General features: G+C 44.8%; 1 protein-coding gene across 3 annotated transcripts in view; it reads left to right on the forward strand.

Annotated features, from left to right (window-relative positions):
• Positions 1 to 1,555: 1,555 nt before the first annotated feature.
• MAP4K3 (mitogen-activated protein kinase kinase kinase kinase 3) overlaps positions 1,556 to 17,270 on the forward strand; it is a 144,810-nt gene continuing 129,095 nt past the window's right edge. For all 3 annotated transcript variants that reach the window (XR_003999797.1, XM_030558134.1, XM_030558135.1), the window contains exon 1: positions 1,556 to 1,767. Coding sequence is in view for 2 of the 3 variants with exons in the window: in XM_030558134.1 (XP_030413994.1) it covers positions 1,666 to 1,767 (102 nt within the window). In the remaining variant the exon portion in view is untranslated. The remainder of the gene's footprint in view (positions 1,768 to 17,270) is intronic.

A 17,270-nucleotide genomic window follows, 5' to 3' on the forward strand; every position in this document is an offset into this window, starting at 1 on the left:
TTGTCTTGGGAAACTCTACAGGTGACTGGAGAGCTGCTGTGTTTAACGTTGTGCCCACAAACTGCTGTGGTATAAATAGAACTGGGGAAAGAAGTACAGGTAGTCTTGCTGGGCTGTTCCATGCTACCAAATTTCACAGGGTCTGAGTGTGGCTGGGATCAGTTATGCTTGCTCAGGGGTTCTCAAATTGGGGGTTGTGACCCCTCGGGGGTCACAAGGTTATTACGTGGGGGGTCGTAAGCTGTCAGCCTCCACCCCAAACCCCACTTTGCCTCCAGTATTGGTAATGGTGTTAAATATATTAAAAAGTGTTTTTAATTTATAAGGGGGATCGCACTCAGAGGCTTGCTGTTTGAAAGGGGTCACCCGTACAGAAGTTTGAGAACCACTGTGCTTGCTGATGTAATACTGAGTGCTGTATACTGGGGCCATGTCTACACTACAAAATTAAGTCAACCTAACTTACATCAGCATACAGCCACCACAATAACTACATTGTTCATGCATATCTACATTTTGCTCCTTGTGTCAGTGGTGTGCGTCCTCAACAAGGGGGCTTGTATCGATTGTACTGTCAGTGTGGGGCATTGTGGGATGGCTCCTGAAAGCCAGTAACAGTCAATGTAAGTAACACAGTGAAAAACAGACAATGCATTGACCTAACTACATTGACCTTGACTCTTCGCTGCTTGCGGAGGTGGAATTATTATGTTGGTGTAGCGAGGTGGTTACACTGGTGGGAGCTACATTTAAGTGTAGACACTTCCAAAGTTAGGTTGATACAAGGCAGTTTACATCGACCTATCTGTAGTGTAGACCAGGCCTGGGGAAGAGCAACCCGGGCTGTTTGAGGGGGATAGAGTCTTGCTGGGTTTACGGGTCAACTGCCCAGGAGAGTGAGTGGGGGCAGAATGAAACTGCAGCAGGCAAGGCCAGTGAAAAGGGATGGGATGTTGCTGGCCACAGGGCCCAGCACAGATTGGATTGGCAAGGGGAGATGGGTTGTTGGGTTTAGGACCAGTACAGCTTGGGAGGAGTGGGATGGGGTCTCTTGTTGGTTGTAGGGTCAGCCTGGTAGGAGGCAATGAGCAGAACAGGACCTTGTTGGGTGTAGGGGATGGGGTTAGTGCAACCTGAGGCAATGACTGGGACGGGCTCTTGTTGGGAGTGGCCGGGGGTCCGTGTGGCCCGGGGAACAGGACGAGGCCTTGTTGAGTTGGGGGTTGGGAGTGGGTCAGGGCAGCCCGGGGAATGGAGAGCGGACCGACCCCAGGCTTGCGTGTTGGTGTCTCAGTTCCTAGAGGCGGGCAGCACTAGGGAGCCCCAGCCCCAGGCTCGCCCCGCTCCTGCTGAGAGCTCGCCAGCTGGGAGACACGTGGGCACCAGGGGCGGGACTGAGCCGCTGAGTTCAGGGCGCGCACCGCTCTCCTCCCCCCGCCCCGCCCCATGCGCGCGCTGGCCCCTAGCGCCCCCGCCCCGTGTCTCTGGCAGCGGGGGCCAGAGGCGCGCGAGCGAGCGAGCGGGCGCATGCGCACGGTGTCCCTTAGTGCGCCATGTTGGCTGAGCAGGCCGGGGGGCGGCGGTGATCGCTCCTCGGTGTCCCCGTCCCCCTCCCCCAGCCGGGCCCTGCGGTGACCGAGCGGGGCCCCCAGCCTCGGCGGCGCCATGAGCGTCGGGCGGGTGCGCGACCTCTCCCGGCGGAACCCGCAGGAGGACTTCGAGCTCATCCAGCGCATCGGTAGCGGCACCTACGGCGACGTCTACAAGGTAGCGACCGAGGCGGGCCCCGCAGCGGGCAGCGCCTGTCAGCCGCCGGGCGCCCCCTCCCTCCCCTCTGGGCTGGGGTCCCTGCCTGGAGAGGCTCTGCAGGGGGGCTGGCGGTCCCTGCCTGGAGAGGCTCTGCAGGGGGCCTGGCTCCTGTCACGGGGCCCTCCCCCCAGAGCCTCTCCCATCTCCCTCCCTCCGAGGCGGGGGGCAGCCCCTGGCAGAGCCCCGCACAGCCACAGACGGGGCCGTGTCCAGTGACAGAGCCCAGGCTGGCTGGGTTGTCCGCTGCCCGCCTGGTCCTCTCACCGCCCTGTCAGAGCCTAGGCTGGGAGGTGCCCAGGGTAACTTTCCCGCATCTTTGTCATGGGCTTGTAACAAGCCGGCTGCCTGAAACGTGAGTTAGTGAGAAAACAGCTCCGGTGGGAATACACATGTACATGTTTATCCAGAACAGCTTGTTCGGGTCTGGGCAAACACCTTGCCCAGGTCTCTGGGATCCAAGAAAACAATTGGACTTCAGATTTTGTCACTCAGGTTCCTTTATTTGGTATACAACAAAGCTATGCTGAGTTGATCAGACGGAAGCTTAGGAGTGGGTCTAGAAGGGGGTAGTCAATAGGCAGACTGTGGGCCAAATCTGGACACTTGTATGAACCCTGAAATCTTTTTATTTACTTACTTTATTATTATTATTATTTATTATTTTCACTGGAGTCTAGACCTTGATTATACCTTGACCAAGAAAGTCGTACCTTGAAAAAAAAATTGACTACCCCTAGTCTAGAGCATACCACAATCAAAAGTTACACAGAAGCACTTTCCCTTCATATACATTTACCTGTCTCATTGCATTTACTATTCCTTAGATCATACGTTTTTGGATAGTCTTGGTCACTTTGCAGGACTCTGTACCGCATGCTCTGTCTATGTGCTGTTTATGTACAACCTTATCTTTACATAATTTCTAAATGTCTAACTTATCTTGTCCATTGTTAGTAAATGGCTCCCTAGATGTTCTCCCTCTTATCTTAGTTGGCTCAGACATTCTTTTTAAACCCAATGTTCTGTTTACCTCCCTAATTCTGTCCTCCAAGAAATGAGACTTCCCTTCAGGTGTTAATTGCTCATTTCAGTCAGGCTTCAGCTACATTAATATGTCAGCATCACATTTTTGTTCAAACAAATGCACCAGAAAACAAGTAACAAGAAAAAGGGTAACACAACCAAGTAGGATATGAGCACAGTAGCATATGTAGCACTGTATTAATAACCTCTGAACACATGTACAGTAATTTTTAAGAGAATATATTAAGCTTTCACCACATTTCCATTTAAAGCCACATATTGCATTCTCTGCAGTTTTAAAGAAAAGTCAAATTGAACTGGAAATGGGTAGATCAGGTCAGCACAGAGTGTGTGGAAGAACCTGAGCACCTCAAACTAAACTGTTTTGAATTGCTCATACCTAGGAGAAAGCTTGTGAAAGGAAAAAAGGTCCATCACTTAAAATATAAGATGTTATTAAAACTTTTTGGAGCTCATTATGAAGGTATGTCTACACTACGAAATTAGGTCAAATTTATAGAAGTTGATTTTTTAGAAATCTATTTAATACAGTTGATTATATGTGTCCCCACTTAAGACCATTAACTCGGCTGAGTGCATCCACAGTACCGAGGCTAGCGTCGACTTTTGGAGCATTGCATCGTGGGTAGCTATCCCACAGTTCCCGCAGTCTCCACTGCCCATTGGAATTCTGTGCTGAGCTCCCCCCGATCCGTGAAAGCACTGGTAGACAATCGTTTCGTGCCTTTTTTCCGGGGTCCCGTCCACTGGACTCACTCAGCCTACTGCCTGCCTCAATGATCGGAACCAACGGGTTGGCGGATGGAGCCCCAGACTGGCAGCAGAGTGAGTGTCTCAGCTCGCTGCCTGTCTGGGGCTCCGTCCACAGCTCCTGCCTGCCAGGGTGCCGCTTCGCTGGCAGACCTCGTGAGGTCAGTCAGGGGTGCCTGGACAGACATGGCTATCCTCCTCTTAGGGCTTGGCTACACTGGCACTTTACAGCACTGCAACTTTCGTGCTCAGGGTGTGAAAAAACACCCCCCTGAGCGCTGCAAGATACAGCGCTGTAAAGCCTCAGTGTAATCAGTGCCGCAGCGCTGGGAGTGCGGCTCCCAGTGCTGCAAGCTACACCCGTAGAGGATGTGGTTTACGTGCAGCGCTGGGAGAGCTCTCTCCCAGCGCTGCCGCTCCGACCACACTCACACTTCAAAGCGCTGCCGCGGCAGCACTCCGAAATTTCAAGTGTAGCCATACCCTTAGAGCACCAAGTGGGAGTGACTCCAGGCCATTCTCTTCTTTAAGTTTTGTCTCATGGAGATTCAGTCCTACCTGAAATATCATGCGAGCTGGAGGCTTCTGCCTCAGGCTGCTCTCCCAGCCAGCAGCACAGCATGGTCGCACCGACCTCAGCCTGCCCCTTGCTCCCATGGTGCATGAAGCCTGGACAGTAGTAAGGAGCAGTTCAGTTTGTGGAATGACAAATCCAGAACGAAGGATTACACTCTATGGACCATGTTAAGATTATTTCAGAGTCCTAGATAACAATAGTCCCTATAAAAGGTTTCATGAAAATTTTTCCCACCCCTAACCAGAGCAGCTGAAAGGATAAGGAACCCGGGACTATAATTTAGAGAGAGCTTCCATATTATTTAACTCATAATTCAAAGTAAAATTTCACGGCACGGTCTGGTCTAAGACTAAAAATGCAGGAGGGGAGTCAGAAAAAGGAACAGTGACCTGTTTCCACCCAGTTTCAAACCAGGGATGGTTCGTGTGTTAGGTGAACGTGATAACCACTACACTACAGGGCTTTCATGTGTTAGGTGAATGTGATTACCACTGTTCTATGGGGCTTCTCTTTTTTTGCCACAGACTATGCCAAATGTGCAGGAATGTTTTCTCTAGCTACAGAAGGTACCTAATGCAATGTCTATATCTAAGGCCTTCCTGCTGACACAGCGGTCATGCCCCCGCCCAAGGCTGACATAGCGACCTGGCTCGGGCAGGATCACTAGCGAGGCATGATACTTTTGCCGTTAAGCAAACACAGCAATTCTTTCCTGGCCTCTGCCACTGAATGCCTCCATGCATTATGCTGTGCCCTGTCAGTGCAGGAGGACTGCATGAGCTCGGGAAAACATATCATCATGAGTGCCCTTTTTTTTGCTTTCTAATCTGCGATAACCTCAGGGACAGAGATGATAGGGGGAAAGTAGAAACATTCTGGGGGGACTGCATGGTCACCTGTGTTGCTGAGTGCTGTTGAGTTTGCCACGCTGGCCGAACAGGAAATGAAATTCAAAAGTTCCCGGGGCTTTTCCTGTGTGCCTGCCTAGTGCATCTGAGTTCAAAGTGCTGTCCAGAGCAGTCACAGTGGAGCACTCTGGAATAGCTCCTGGAGGCCAATACCATTGAATTGCGTCCACACTACCCCAAATTCGACTGGGCAATGTCGATTTCAGTGCTAATCCCCTTGTCGGGGGAGGAGTACAGAAATCTATTTTAAGAGCCCTTTAAGTAGAAAAAAATGACTTCGTTGTGTGGACGGGTGCAAGGTTAGATCAATGTAACACTGCTAAATTCGACCTAAACTCATAGTGTAGACCAGGCCTGAGATGACAGAGTTGTGTTGGTCCACTTATACGTTGCCAGCATGGTGTGCAGACCCCTTAACTGCATTCTGACATAATTTCAGCACCATTTTCATCTCTGAATTTAGTGGGGAACAAGGATCAGACAAATGAACATGTTGCTTGCTTCCTTCAAAATGACATTTAGCTTACAGAGTGTTTACCTGGCTGGGAGCCAGGAGATCATGAGTTCTAATATCACCTGCTCCACTGATTAATTTGTTAAGGTGAAAGTAATTTTCCTACTGTATAACAGCGTCTCCTACTCCTTTACCCTTCCAGAACTTGAGACTTCAGAATGTAAACACAAATGTTGGAAAACCAGGAAATACTTGGTTAAGCATACTGCTTAAAAGAATGTCAGTGTTATAATACCCCCCACCCCCCGGTTAAGGCAACGTTAACCAGACAGTTTTAACTTTGCTCCCTTAAAGCTGCCACAAGGAACTCACTAAGTTAACATGAAAAAAAATCCATGATCACATTACCATTTTGTGTGTCCAGCACAATTACTGACTAATGCAGTATGACTGCCGGTTCCCCAAGTGGCATTACACACACATTTATTTTACTTTGTCTCCATGTGCTTGCATGTGTGTGGGGCAGAACTAAACTTTGTGTGTGTCATGTTGGAAGTTTTACCTTAATGTTTTTGGTTTTCTTGCAACACTAATGTTCTTTTAAGATATATGTGGGGGGACCTTCACTAAGCATTTCTGGTTTTCTAATGTTTAATGCTCTGTTGTGTGTGAGCAACACTGATTCCACCTTAACGTTTTTTAATTGAATATTCATAAAAGCAATTTAGGTTGGTGTGCGGAACCTCAATTATACATGTTCTCATTGAAATATTAACACAGATTTTGGACCCTTTTTGCCAAATCTCCTGCTCTTAAGGATAGCTCTGTAGAAAATGAGCTTGTTTTTTCCTTGTCCCTGCTCCTTATCTGTATGCTAATATCTAGTCTGATTAGGTTTTTGACTTTTTCAAAGTACATTTACTCAATGTTCAGGTCCTCCCTCAGTCTGCTACTTTGAACCTGGCTGAGCTTTCTTCCAGTGTAGTTAATAATTTTGAAATGGTTCCAGTAACTGGAGTGATGTTTTGGTTTGTTTTTGATCAAGTGTTTTCAGCATTATAAATGAGATACGAAGATGTATGCAAATCAGCAAACCTGGATCAATTGGTTAATCTTAGAAGACATTACCTCATACTGTAGAATTTAAATATTTCCAATTATAATACAATTATTTATGTATGTTACATTTAAGTTGTTTTGGATTTGGTAAGGGTCTGTTGGGAGCAGTAGGGCATTGGCTGAGTTCTGTCGGTGACTAATAAAGTCAGTACCATTCCTGATTTGATCTACCTTCAGACATATAAGTCCTGTTCTGAAAAATGGATCCGTTTTCATCATGTACATGCAAGTTCCAGGATAAGATTAAATTAGATTCATTGTGTTCTGCAGCACCCTGATTCTTTTATCTCTTAGGATTGGAGTTGGCCAGGCTTATTGTTCTGCCATGACTTCAGTATCCATGCAGTTTGTGACTACGTGGGGGTTAACTTGGGATCAGGCTGCCATTATATTTGTTGTCTTCTTATGTGGACACTCTTGCTACTTGTTGACCTGACCACCCCCCACCCAAAAAAAAAAAAGTGGGGAGGTTAAAGTTATTGAGACGGTAGAGTCAAGGCAATGTGGTATCTCCTGGAATCCTTAGATTTTCTTGATGCTTTTTTTTAATTGGATTTTCAACCTGGATATACCATTGAATGGTCACTATTTTCTTTATAGCCATAGATGTATTTAGTATGTTAAAAAAATAGATATGTAGCTGTGTTTGTGTTTCAAAAAATGATAGTGTCCTTGCCCTGGATATTTTACAATTTAAAATAAGAGTTGGTAGTATGAACAGAGCTAAGGAGAAGGTGAAGAGGGATGAGGACATGGGTCAAGACAATAAGATCCTGCTGTTGTTTGGGTCAGTTCTGTTATTTTATCTGGTGTCCAAAAATGTGCTAGTGCACATTACTTGAAGGATACACCATTTTTCTTAAAGTTAATACATAAGGCTAAATTTTATAAGCCGCCTTGAAGTGGGTTTTGAGAGAGGAATTGAAGATGATGATGGAATGTCTGTAAAAAATGGATATGTGAAGTTTTGTGTTGGTTCTGCAATAGTTTCTATATCAAATGTGCTTGGTTTGTAGGGAAGACTATATCTTTCCTAACCAACAGCCATGCAAACTCATTCCAGAATATGCAAATTAAGATAACAAAAGTATTGCACATCAGATTATGAGGAGAGTGCCTTTCTCCAGTGAAGCTATATTGCCTTGCTGGTTTACATAGGCATAACTCATTAGGTCTGTAAATTGGACTTGGTAAATATTTCTGTGGTGGATGCAAAAGCAACATTAGAATCTTTCTCCCTTTCCCAGAGCTGTGTTATGTCTGCAGTGCTAACAGGAGTAAAAAGTAATAACTTATTTTTGTTACCAAAGACAGCAGATATGACCTTGTCTAAACACAGAGCAGATTTGATGAGTAAGATGTTATCATTTTTAGTCATTTTCAGAGTAGAACTGTACTTCAGAGATTCCTGCAGGCAGCATCTCAGAGGTACCCTCTGGACACTTAATTTTAACTTTTATATACCGTAATAAATTTGCCATTCAAGCCACTTAGTCTACTCCATCAAAATTGTTTTTCTGGTTGCAGTCACCTCTGCCAGGATAATTTTTGAATTGGAACCTTTTCTATCAAATCCCAGTACTCCACCTCATTTGTGGAATTCCATAAGGATCAGTTCTCTCTCTGGTCCTTTTTAATATCTGCGTGCAACCATAAGGTGAAGTGGTCAGATGACATGGATTCAAGTGCCAGTAATGTGCAGCTCTGCTACATACCACCACTCTTCTGTCACCAAGATGTCCTGGTGCTTGGACAAGATCAACTCATGGAGGAAGAACATCTGGCTGAAGCTGAATCTTTGCAAGACAGTAATGATGTTGGTGATGAGGAAGGTTGAAGAGTTTGTAGTCATTGTGCTGTTCCCTTTGGTTGAAGGTACATAGCCACAGTTGCTCTGTTTCTCCTGAAGTCTAGGAGAACTCTTGTATTCATCATTTAACTCTAAACTCTCACGTAAAAGCATCTGTGAGTAATACTTTCTGTCATCTCCAGTTGGCTGGGAGACTTGTCCTAGCCTGGTGGATGATGACAAGGCCTCAGTTGTTTACACCTTTCTCATCTCTCTGTTGTACTACAGCAACACAATATTTCTGGGCATGATTTAGTACTTCGAAAACTCCAAGTAGTACAGAACACTGTAGTGCATCTCCTTTGTAACATAGGCTACTGCAAGCACATAACCTGCCTTTCGCTCTCTACATTGTTTTCCCACAGAATTTCAAATCAAGTTCAGGGTCTCCGTCCTTATCCTTATGGTGTTCCATGATTGGCCCCAGGATTTCTAAAATACCACCTAAAGCTCTGGGTTTAAGACTGTGGTTGACAAGCATACTTCTATGGCACAGTGTTTTACAATAAGGGTAAAATGCATATGTTAGGGACACAGAACTTTCTTGGGAGCTAGCCTGAACTCCCGCAGGAACTGAGAACTATCCCAAACCTCACCACTTCCAAATGCAAAGTGCATTTCTTTGACATTGCTTTAACATAAATGCATAGCAACCCATATTTAAAACAAAACAAAACAAGACATTCTATAGCACATGCTTCCTCCTCCTGAGGAGATGAGAGAATAAACAACACACATCAGATGTGTAATTAGGCTGCTACTGAAAAGTGCTCAGGTTCTACAGTGATGAGCGTGGTATAAGAATAGAACAGAATTCCATATAGCTAAAAAGGGCTTAGGAAAAGTTTAACTGACACCTATTAGGCAGGGTGAAAAATACTTCTGCTGGCACATGTAAATTGTTTTCATGCATCTACTGTTTATGGGTTTCACTACTGTAAAAATCTCAGAAGAGGAATTAACTAATAATTTTCCTTCTCTGAAAAAACAGTTTCACTATTCTGTCCTACTGAGTTATAGGCAATGTCCCTTGATTTCAGTAAGGGAAAGTTGTGGTTTTGCCCTTTCTGCACTGTAGAAAATCTTTGCAGAAAATTTGCTCTTAGTTCTTTATGCTAAATCTCAGAAAGCATCCTATTTGGTAGGTAGTTGGAGCAAAGATGAAACTGATAATTGACAGCATCTTGTTCATAACAAATTGTGGTGAAAGTGGGGAATAGTGGACTTGAATATTCAAGGAGAGAAACTTGTTAATTTACTGCCTCTCATTTTTTTGAAGATGATAGCGCCTGTGTACGTTTATCAACAGGTACTTTGTAGAGCTAGTCCCCCTTCCTGCCCCCCATTTCATCTACAGTTTAGTGGGAAATTATCCCACTTCCTTGTTTGGTGGTACTGTGTATGATATACAGCCCCCTAAGGAATGTAGAATTACCAGATTGAGGTCTTGGCTACACTTGAGAGTTACAGCGCTGGTGGTGGCTTTACGGCGCTGTAACTCACTCCTGTCCACACTGGCAAGGCACATACAGCGCTGTATCTCCCTGGCTACAGCGCTGCATGTACTCCACCTCGACAAGAGGAATAAAGAGAATAGCACTGGTGCTGCAGCGCTGGGGGGCCAGTGTAAACGGAGAGTAATCTTACTACGCTGTAACTGACCTCGGGAAGCTTTCCATAATGCTTTTAAGTAAAGATTAGTTCTTTGTTTTGTTGTGATGCCTCTGTTTGTTTTGTTGTGAACTCCAGGCTCCCCATGCTGCTTATCAAAAAAACAAACACAGCTACTGTTTGCTGTGAATGAGCTCCCTTTGGAACGCCCACAGCTAGTGTTTGCTTGAAGAGAGGGGGCTTGAGGAGAGAAGCAGCACGGTGTGCGGAGGGGGCGGGGGGGTCCGTTTCGGGGAGGCTGCGTATCTGGTGCTTTCAGTGAGCGAGAGAGGGGTGGGGGAGGGGGTCGGAATTTGCAGCTGCTGACAGAGTGTCGGCTCCAAAAATCCACTCTCTCTCTCCCTCATGCTCCCTGTCATACTCCACCCCCCCCTTTTGAAAAGCACGTTGCAGCCGCTTGAATGCTGGGATAGCTGGCCTTAATGCACCACTCCCAGTGCTGCTGCAGATGCTGCAAATGTGGCCATGACAGTGCACTGGTAGCTGTCAGTGTGGCCAGATTGCAGCAGATTCCCTATTCAACTGTACGAAGACAGGTTTAACTCCCAGCGCTGTACAGCTGCAAGTGTAGCCATACCCTGAATCAGACCAGGGTCCACCTAGTTCAGTGTCCTGTCTCTGATTCTTCAGAGGAAGGTTTAAGAAACCGCACAATAGGGAAACAAGATTCACAGTAGGGAGACATGGGATAATCCACTCCGTCATGGATGTCTCATTCAAATTCCTAGTAGAGATTGGCTGAAACATGAAGATTTATATTTCTCCCAAATTTTTCTTACCATTAACTTCTATAACTCTGGGTATTCTTGTTATCGGTATAAAAGTCCAGTCCCTCTCTGAATCTTGCAGCTCGGGTAGACAGACTTGTGCTAGCATGTTAAAAATAGCTGTGTGGACATTGCAGCACTGCAGAGGCTCTGGTTAGCCACTTGAGCTTAAGCCCATCCTACCACTGGGTCTGAGCTCACAGGTGTCTAGCCTGAGCCTCTGCCAGTGCCACAATGTCCACACAGCTATTTCGAGTGTTAAGCATTAATCTGTCTGTCTTGGCTGGGAGGCTTGCTCCGAGCTGTAGTATAAGACATACCCAATGACTTCCTGTGGTAGTGTGCCACAGTCTGATTATTCATTGTGTGAAAAAGTATTTCCTTTCTCACTTTTTGAATTTGTCACTTTTCAGTTTAATTGAATATCCCCAGGGATCTTGTCTTATAAGACTGGGAGCTTATGTTGTCTCTCTCTCTCTGCCTCTTAGACCATTCATTTTTTATACATTTACCATTTTCTCTCCTATTTGTCTCTTGAGGTAAACAATCTCAGTCTTCTTTATTTCTTTTCGTATTAAAATATCTTTGAGCCTACTCTAGTTCTGCGTGTCCTTTTTAAGATAAAGTGACAAATGCTGTGCACAGTATTCCAGATGAGGTCTGACCATTGACTTATAATGGCATTATATTTCTCTAATTCGTCATCCCTTATGCATCCTAACATCTTGTTTGCTTTTTTGCCTGCTGCTACACAGAGGAGAGTAATTCACTGAGCTGACCACGTTGGGTGGCGCCCAAGTTCTTTTCCAGAGCTGAAACAGTTAAATTAGAAGTCTGTAGGGTATATGAGCAGTTTACAATTTTCCCTGTAATGTGCAGCATTTTGCGTTTATAAACACTGAACTTTGCCATCTTTTTGCCCATTCACCTAGCTTACTTAGCTCCCTCTAGTTCCCCCTAGTTCTCTCTGGATTTAGCTAACTTAACTAATTGTCATCTGCAAATTGTGCGTCTCACTGCACACCTCTCTTCCAAAAACTGTTAGTAACTAGAGTAAACAACACCAGACCAAATACTGAACCTTGAGCTACCAGCTGTTAATCTTTTGCCACGGTGAAAATTGACCATTTACCCTGTCTCAGCCTGAAAAAAGGTTGTAAAAATTGTCAGCTAGTCTCCTTTATTTTCTATTTTATTGGTATGTTCAAGCAATTCTAATAGATTAGTAGTTTTCAAAGTGTGGGTCGTGACCCCATTTTAATGTGGTTGCCAGGGATGGCTTTAAACTTGCTGGGACACAGGGCCAGAGCCAAAGCCCAAGCCCCGCCACCTGGGATCGAAGCCTGAGGGCTTAAGCCCTAGGTGGTGGGACTCAGGTTACAGGCCCCCATCTGGGGCTGAAGCTCTTGGGCTTGGGCTTTGGCCCCACACACCCAGGCGGTGGCGCTTGGGCAGGCTCAGGCTTCGGGCCCCTCCGCCCCCAGGGTCATGTAGTAATTTTCATTGTCAGAAGGGAGTGGCAGTGCAATGAAGTTTGAGATCCCTTAGATTAGAGTGACACTCTTTCCCTTTGCAGAAACTCTAGTGATTAGACTTATCATGTCATCTTACAGGTATTTGATTATGAGTTCCAATCAGTTTGCCAAGTAGACATATGGCTTTTTGGTCTGTAATTCTCTGGATCATTCCTAGAACTACTACTACTTTTTTTTTTTTTTAAAATATGGGTATAATATTTGCTACCCTCCAACCCTCTGAGACAAAAGTTGTTTCTGACAAAAATTTGCATGTTTTTGTTAGCAGCTCAGCCACTTCATAAATAATCTCCTTCAGAACTCCTGGATGTATACCCTCTGGGCCTGGTGACTTACTGCTTTTTATTATATGATTATTTCAGCACCTTTTCTTTTTGACACTTCAATTTCTGATAGCAGCTTATCTTTATTACAAGAAAAGGACAGGTCCCTAACAACGTTTGTGATATAGACTGATACAAATAAATCTTCTGTCTTCTCAGCAGTGTCCATAGATCTTCCTTTAATTGCTCCATTTAACTTTAGTGATCCAGCAGACCCACCAATTCTTTTGCAGGCTTCCTGCGGGTTACATAATTTCTTGGTTTTGGTTTTTTTTGTTTTTAAATGTCATTAGCTATTTGTCAGGCCTTTCATTTTCAATTTTTAGTCTTTAAAATGTCCTGGGAATTTATTGGGTTTTATTAAAAATAGGAGAAAAATGGGTAAAAATGAGGAACAAAAGGAGGGTGGGGAAGGATGCGTAATACTCATGGAGATATGGGGTGAAGGGGGAAGAATGCCTGGTATCCATTGGGGGTGTGGATTATGTTTCAAGTTTGAGAGTCATCCACTGCCAGTTCTCCAGTGACAACAAAGGAGGTGATCCATTTCCAGGAGCATGTTAAGTGATCAAATCAGTAGGGGAATTGTAAACTTAGGATTTACAATGCTGTAAGAGGGCTGCACAAGCATCACACAATGGGGGATTGCTTCACTCTGTGACTTAGCAAAGCCCTCCAGGACATGACTGGGCTAGTGTTTTCCAGGCACGTGGACTGAGGATATAAAATAGGGGACAGTGGTATCATGCGTTTGCCTTTCTCCTCCCCCACCCACGCTGGAATTAACGAGAACACTGGGAAGACAAAGACTTGAATTCAGAAGACTGGTCCCAGGCTTAAAGGGGAAATCTGTATACTAAGAACTGTAAACTAACTACCTGCAGCATCCAGTGGGGTGAGAGAAACTGCTTGATCCAAATACTGCGTAGTTTGATGAGGTTGAAAATTTTAGACTGTGTGCTTACCTTTTAATTTTCTTTGGTAACTACCACTTAATCTGTCTTTCTGTATGTAATAAATCTGTTTTATATTTTACCTAAAACAGTGTTTTGGTTGAAGTGCTTGGGAAATCTCAGCTCAGTTCACAAAGGTTAGTGCATGTCCTCTCCACATCGATGGAGGGGAAGACTGGATAATAAACTTTTACTGGTCAGGCTTCTGACCAGGGCAAGACAGTATATTCTGGGGGTGCAAGGCTGAGGGCTTGGGAGACTTACTTGTCTCTGTGTGATTTGAGAGTGGCTCAGGGAGCATTCATGCAATTTAGCTGGGTGTGGGACTCCACACTGTTGTGCTCAGTGTTAAGAGCATCTGGAGGGGTTTGCTGTTTGTCACTAGCAAAGCATTGTGAGAGATGGCCCAGGCTGGGGAGTGAAGGTGGCGCAGCAGTACCCCATTTCCATATTGTACCCCGGGGATCCCGTCACAGTCCCATCCTGGCCAATTTGGTCTTTCAGTACTGCCCCATCTGCTTCCCTTGTACAGGCTGTCTGACAGGGTAATGGAAGGAAAGCAGACGGGGTTCTGTGCCCTAGGTCTGATCGCTGCAGCAGTGCAGCACAGTTCTGTTGACTCCCATTTTGAAGGGCTGGCCTCAGAAGGAGGCTCTGTTCAGCAGGGAGCCAGTACGCCTGGGGTACAGCCTTTTGCTCCCAACAGCCCTGTCGTAGCGGCAGTCAGGTGGTACTGGCTTTTGAGTTCAGGAGGGAAGTGATCATCTGGCCCAAGAGTACTAAAACCCCTTTCCAGACAGAGACCCCTGCTGGACTCTGCCAGTTTTTCAGCAAGCCCCATCTTAGTCTCCTGCAAAAAATGTCTGGGTCCCAAAATTCAGGTCAAAATCAGTAAGACCTGAATACTGGCTTTTTCAAAAAAATAGTGGGAATATTTCAGGAAAAACTGGTAAATACCAATAATGAAGAGCCTTAACTATTTGCTCTGACTTCCATTTTAACCCTTCTAATTTCCGTCTTGCGTATTGCCTGCTATAATTTATGTTCTTGTGTATTAAATTCACTGGGGTTACATAGTCAAACCTGAAGGATCTATTTGGCTTAATAACCTTTCAAGCTTTTTGTTTTGTTTTGCAAATGGGTTTACTTCTTGCCATCCTGATTCCCTTTTTGTTCAAGAATACCTGCTGAGGTTTCCTTAAATAGCATTCATGCCACATCTAAAGATTTCACTTTTACTCTTAGCTTCAGAGTCTTTGACTAGCCTCATTTTATTGAAATACAGATGCTCCTCGGGTTACGCAAGACCCGACTTACGCAAATTTGCACTTACAGAAAAAGTTCCATAAACCAGAAATAGGATTGAGTTGCGGAAATTTTTGCGTAACGTTCAGGTATATGGTTCCGACTTACACAAAATTAGAGTTACGCAAGGCTTTCCGGAACAGAACAATTGCATAAGTCAGGGGGCGTCTGTATATCCCTTTCTAAAATTTAGTGTCACTATGTCGTTTTTTGGTATCTTACTTCCTAGGATGTTGGATCTAATTATATTGTAGTCACTATTACTCAGTGGTTCAACTACTGTTATTTAAGACTGTGAAGAATAGCCTCTGCTCTTGTCTCTAGAACTAGCTATTCCAAGAAGCATTGGCTTAAAGTGTTGAAACATTGCTTCTTTAAACTTTGTCTTATAGTGCCTTTTGACCAGTTTATGTTGGTAGCTGAAGTCCGCCATTATTTTTTTCTTAGATTTTTGCAATCTCTGATTTCTCTCAATATAGTGCATTCAATATCCTTTTCTTGATCTAGAGGCCAGTAGTATAGGCCTACTAATTAATATTAAATAAATACATACATACATGCACACCCCTCATTATTTACACACTCACACTCTTACAGTTTTGGGCTTTGTGTCCAGAAAGATTCAACTGTGTGGTCCTTTCCATTCAATTTTTACCTTGCTAAATCCTGTAGAATCTTCTAAGTACAGTGCTGCTACTCCACTTCATTTGCCTAATCAGTTTTTCCTGTATAATTTACAGCCAAGTATTACAGTACCCCACTGATTTATCATTCTGCTTTTTTCAATAATGCCTATTATTGAAAAATACTATATTAAGATCCTCTTCCATTGAGAGGCATTCTAGTTAACTTGTTTTTACTTTAAGCCTCTTGCATTTGTATAGAGACATTCATAGTCTTTGTTTCTGACCAGATGCTTGTTTTATTTAACTTCTTAAGCTGGAATCCTGTTGTTTTCAGAGGTATAAGTAACTATTTTCCGGGGCATGTCTACACTTCAGACTGAAGTCGATCTATGTTAGGTTGACTTGCAGTCACTGCAGTAATTACTAGTAATTACTGTGGTGGGTGATGTCCACACTACTCTTCTGTCAGTGGTCCCCATCATCCCTAGGAGCGCTTCCACCAATTGAAGGGGGCAGTGGTGGGGGGTTGAGAGCCAGGGCTGTCAGCTCTGTGCAGCTCCTCGCCAGGAGCCCAGCTACTCTCTGGTCTTCTAACCTCCCTGCTCCCCACTGGGAAGCACTAGTGAGTGCTGTTCACTACTGAGAGCTGGGGGCAGCCACCTGGGCTTCTCACCTCTCTGAGCGGGGAGCTGAGTGAGCAGCTGGGGGCAGCTGGGCTGCCCGGCTTTCTTGTCAATTTCAGGGCTCCAGGCTGAAATTGACAAGACAGCCAACAGCCTGTGTAAGTAAGTTTGCATCGCCATAACTACACTGACAAAAGCCCTGTGCCTCTGGTGGAGGTGGAGTTATGATGTTGATGTAGCAGGGCACTCACATTGGCAGGACAAGGCTGTAGTGTGTACAATGACATCATTAGGTCGAGATAAGCTGCCCTTTGTTGACCTAACTGTAGTGTAGCCCAGGCCCCAGTTGAAGTAATGTTTCTCAAAGGTTACTTAGGATATGTCTGCACTGTAGAGACTATAGTGTAGACACAGCCGACATCAAAGGAGGGGTTTTTTCTGTTGGTGTAGGAATACCATTGCCTTGAATGGTGGCAGCTACACTTCTGTCAGCGTAGCTGCCTCTGCATTAGAGGAGTAGATTGGCACAGCTATGTTGGTTAGGTGTGTTTTTCACTCCCTTGACTGAAGTAGCTACGATGACCTAACTTTTCACTGTAGACCAAGCCTTAAAATGCCGAGAAACTTCCTCAGATGTGAAGGTTTAATCTATAGCAGTGTTGATCTTAGACTGAATTAGTATAGATATTTTTTGCTGTGGTTTTGGAACATATCAAAATTGCCAGTGTGACTGCATGCAGATGCTGCATTTGGTGGAAAGCCATATGGGGCTGCATAAACCAATGCCAACATCTTTAATTCCATCTGGAAAAAAGATAGCAGTCAACACAGATCATGGAAAATAACTGTAATATACTCATGGTGAGATGAGTCAATAAATGGACAGATGTCTTCTGCATCAGTTTGATTTTTTTGGATGGATTTAAGATGCAGCTTTATTTGGAGCACATCACCATA

Source organism: Gopherus evgoodei, chromosome 3 (assembly GCF_007399415.2).
Source record: "Gopherus evgoodei ecotype Sinaloan lineage chromosome 3, rGopEvg1_v1.p, whole genome shotgun sequence".
NCBI lineage: Eukaryota > Metazoa > Chordata > Testudines > Testudinidae > Gopherus > Gopherus evgoodei.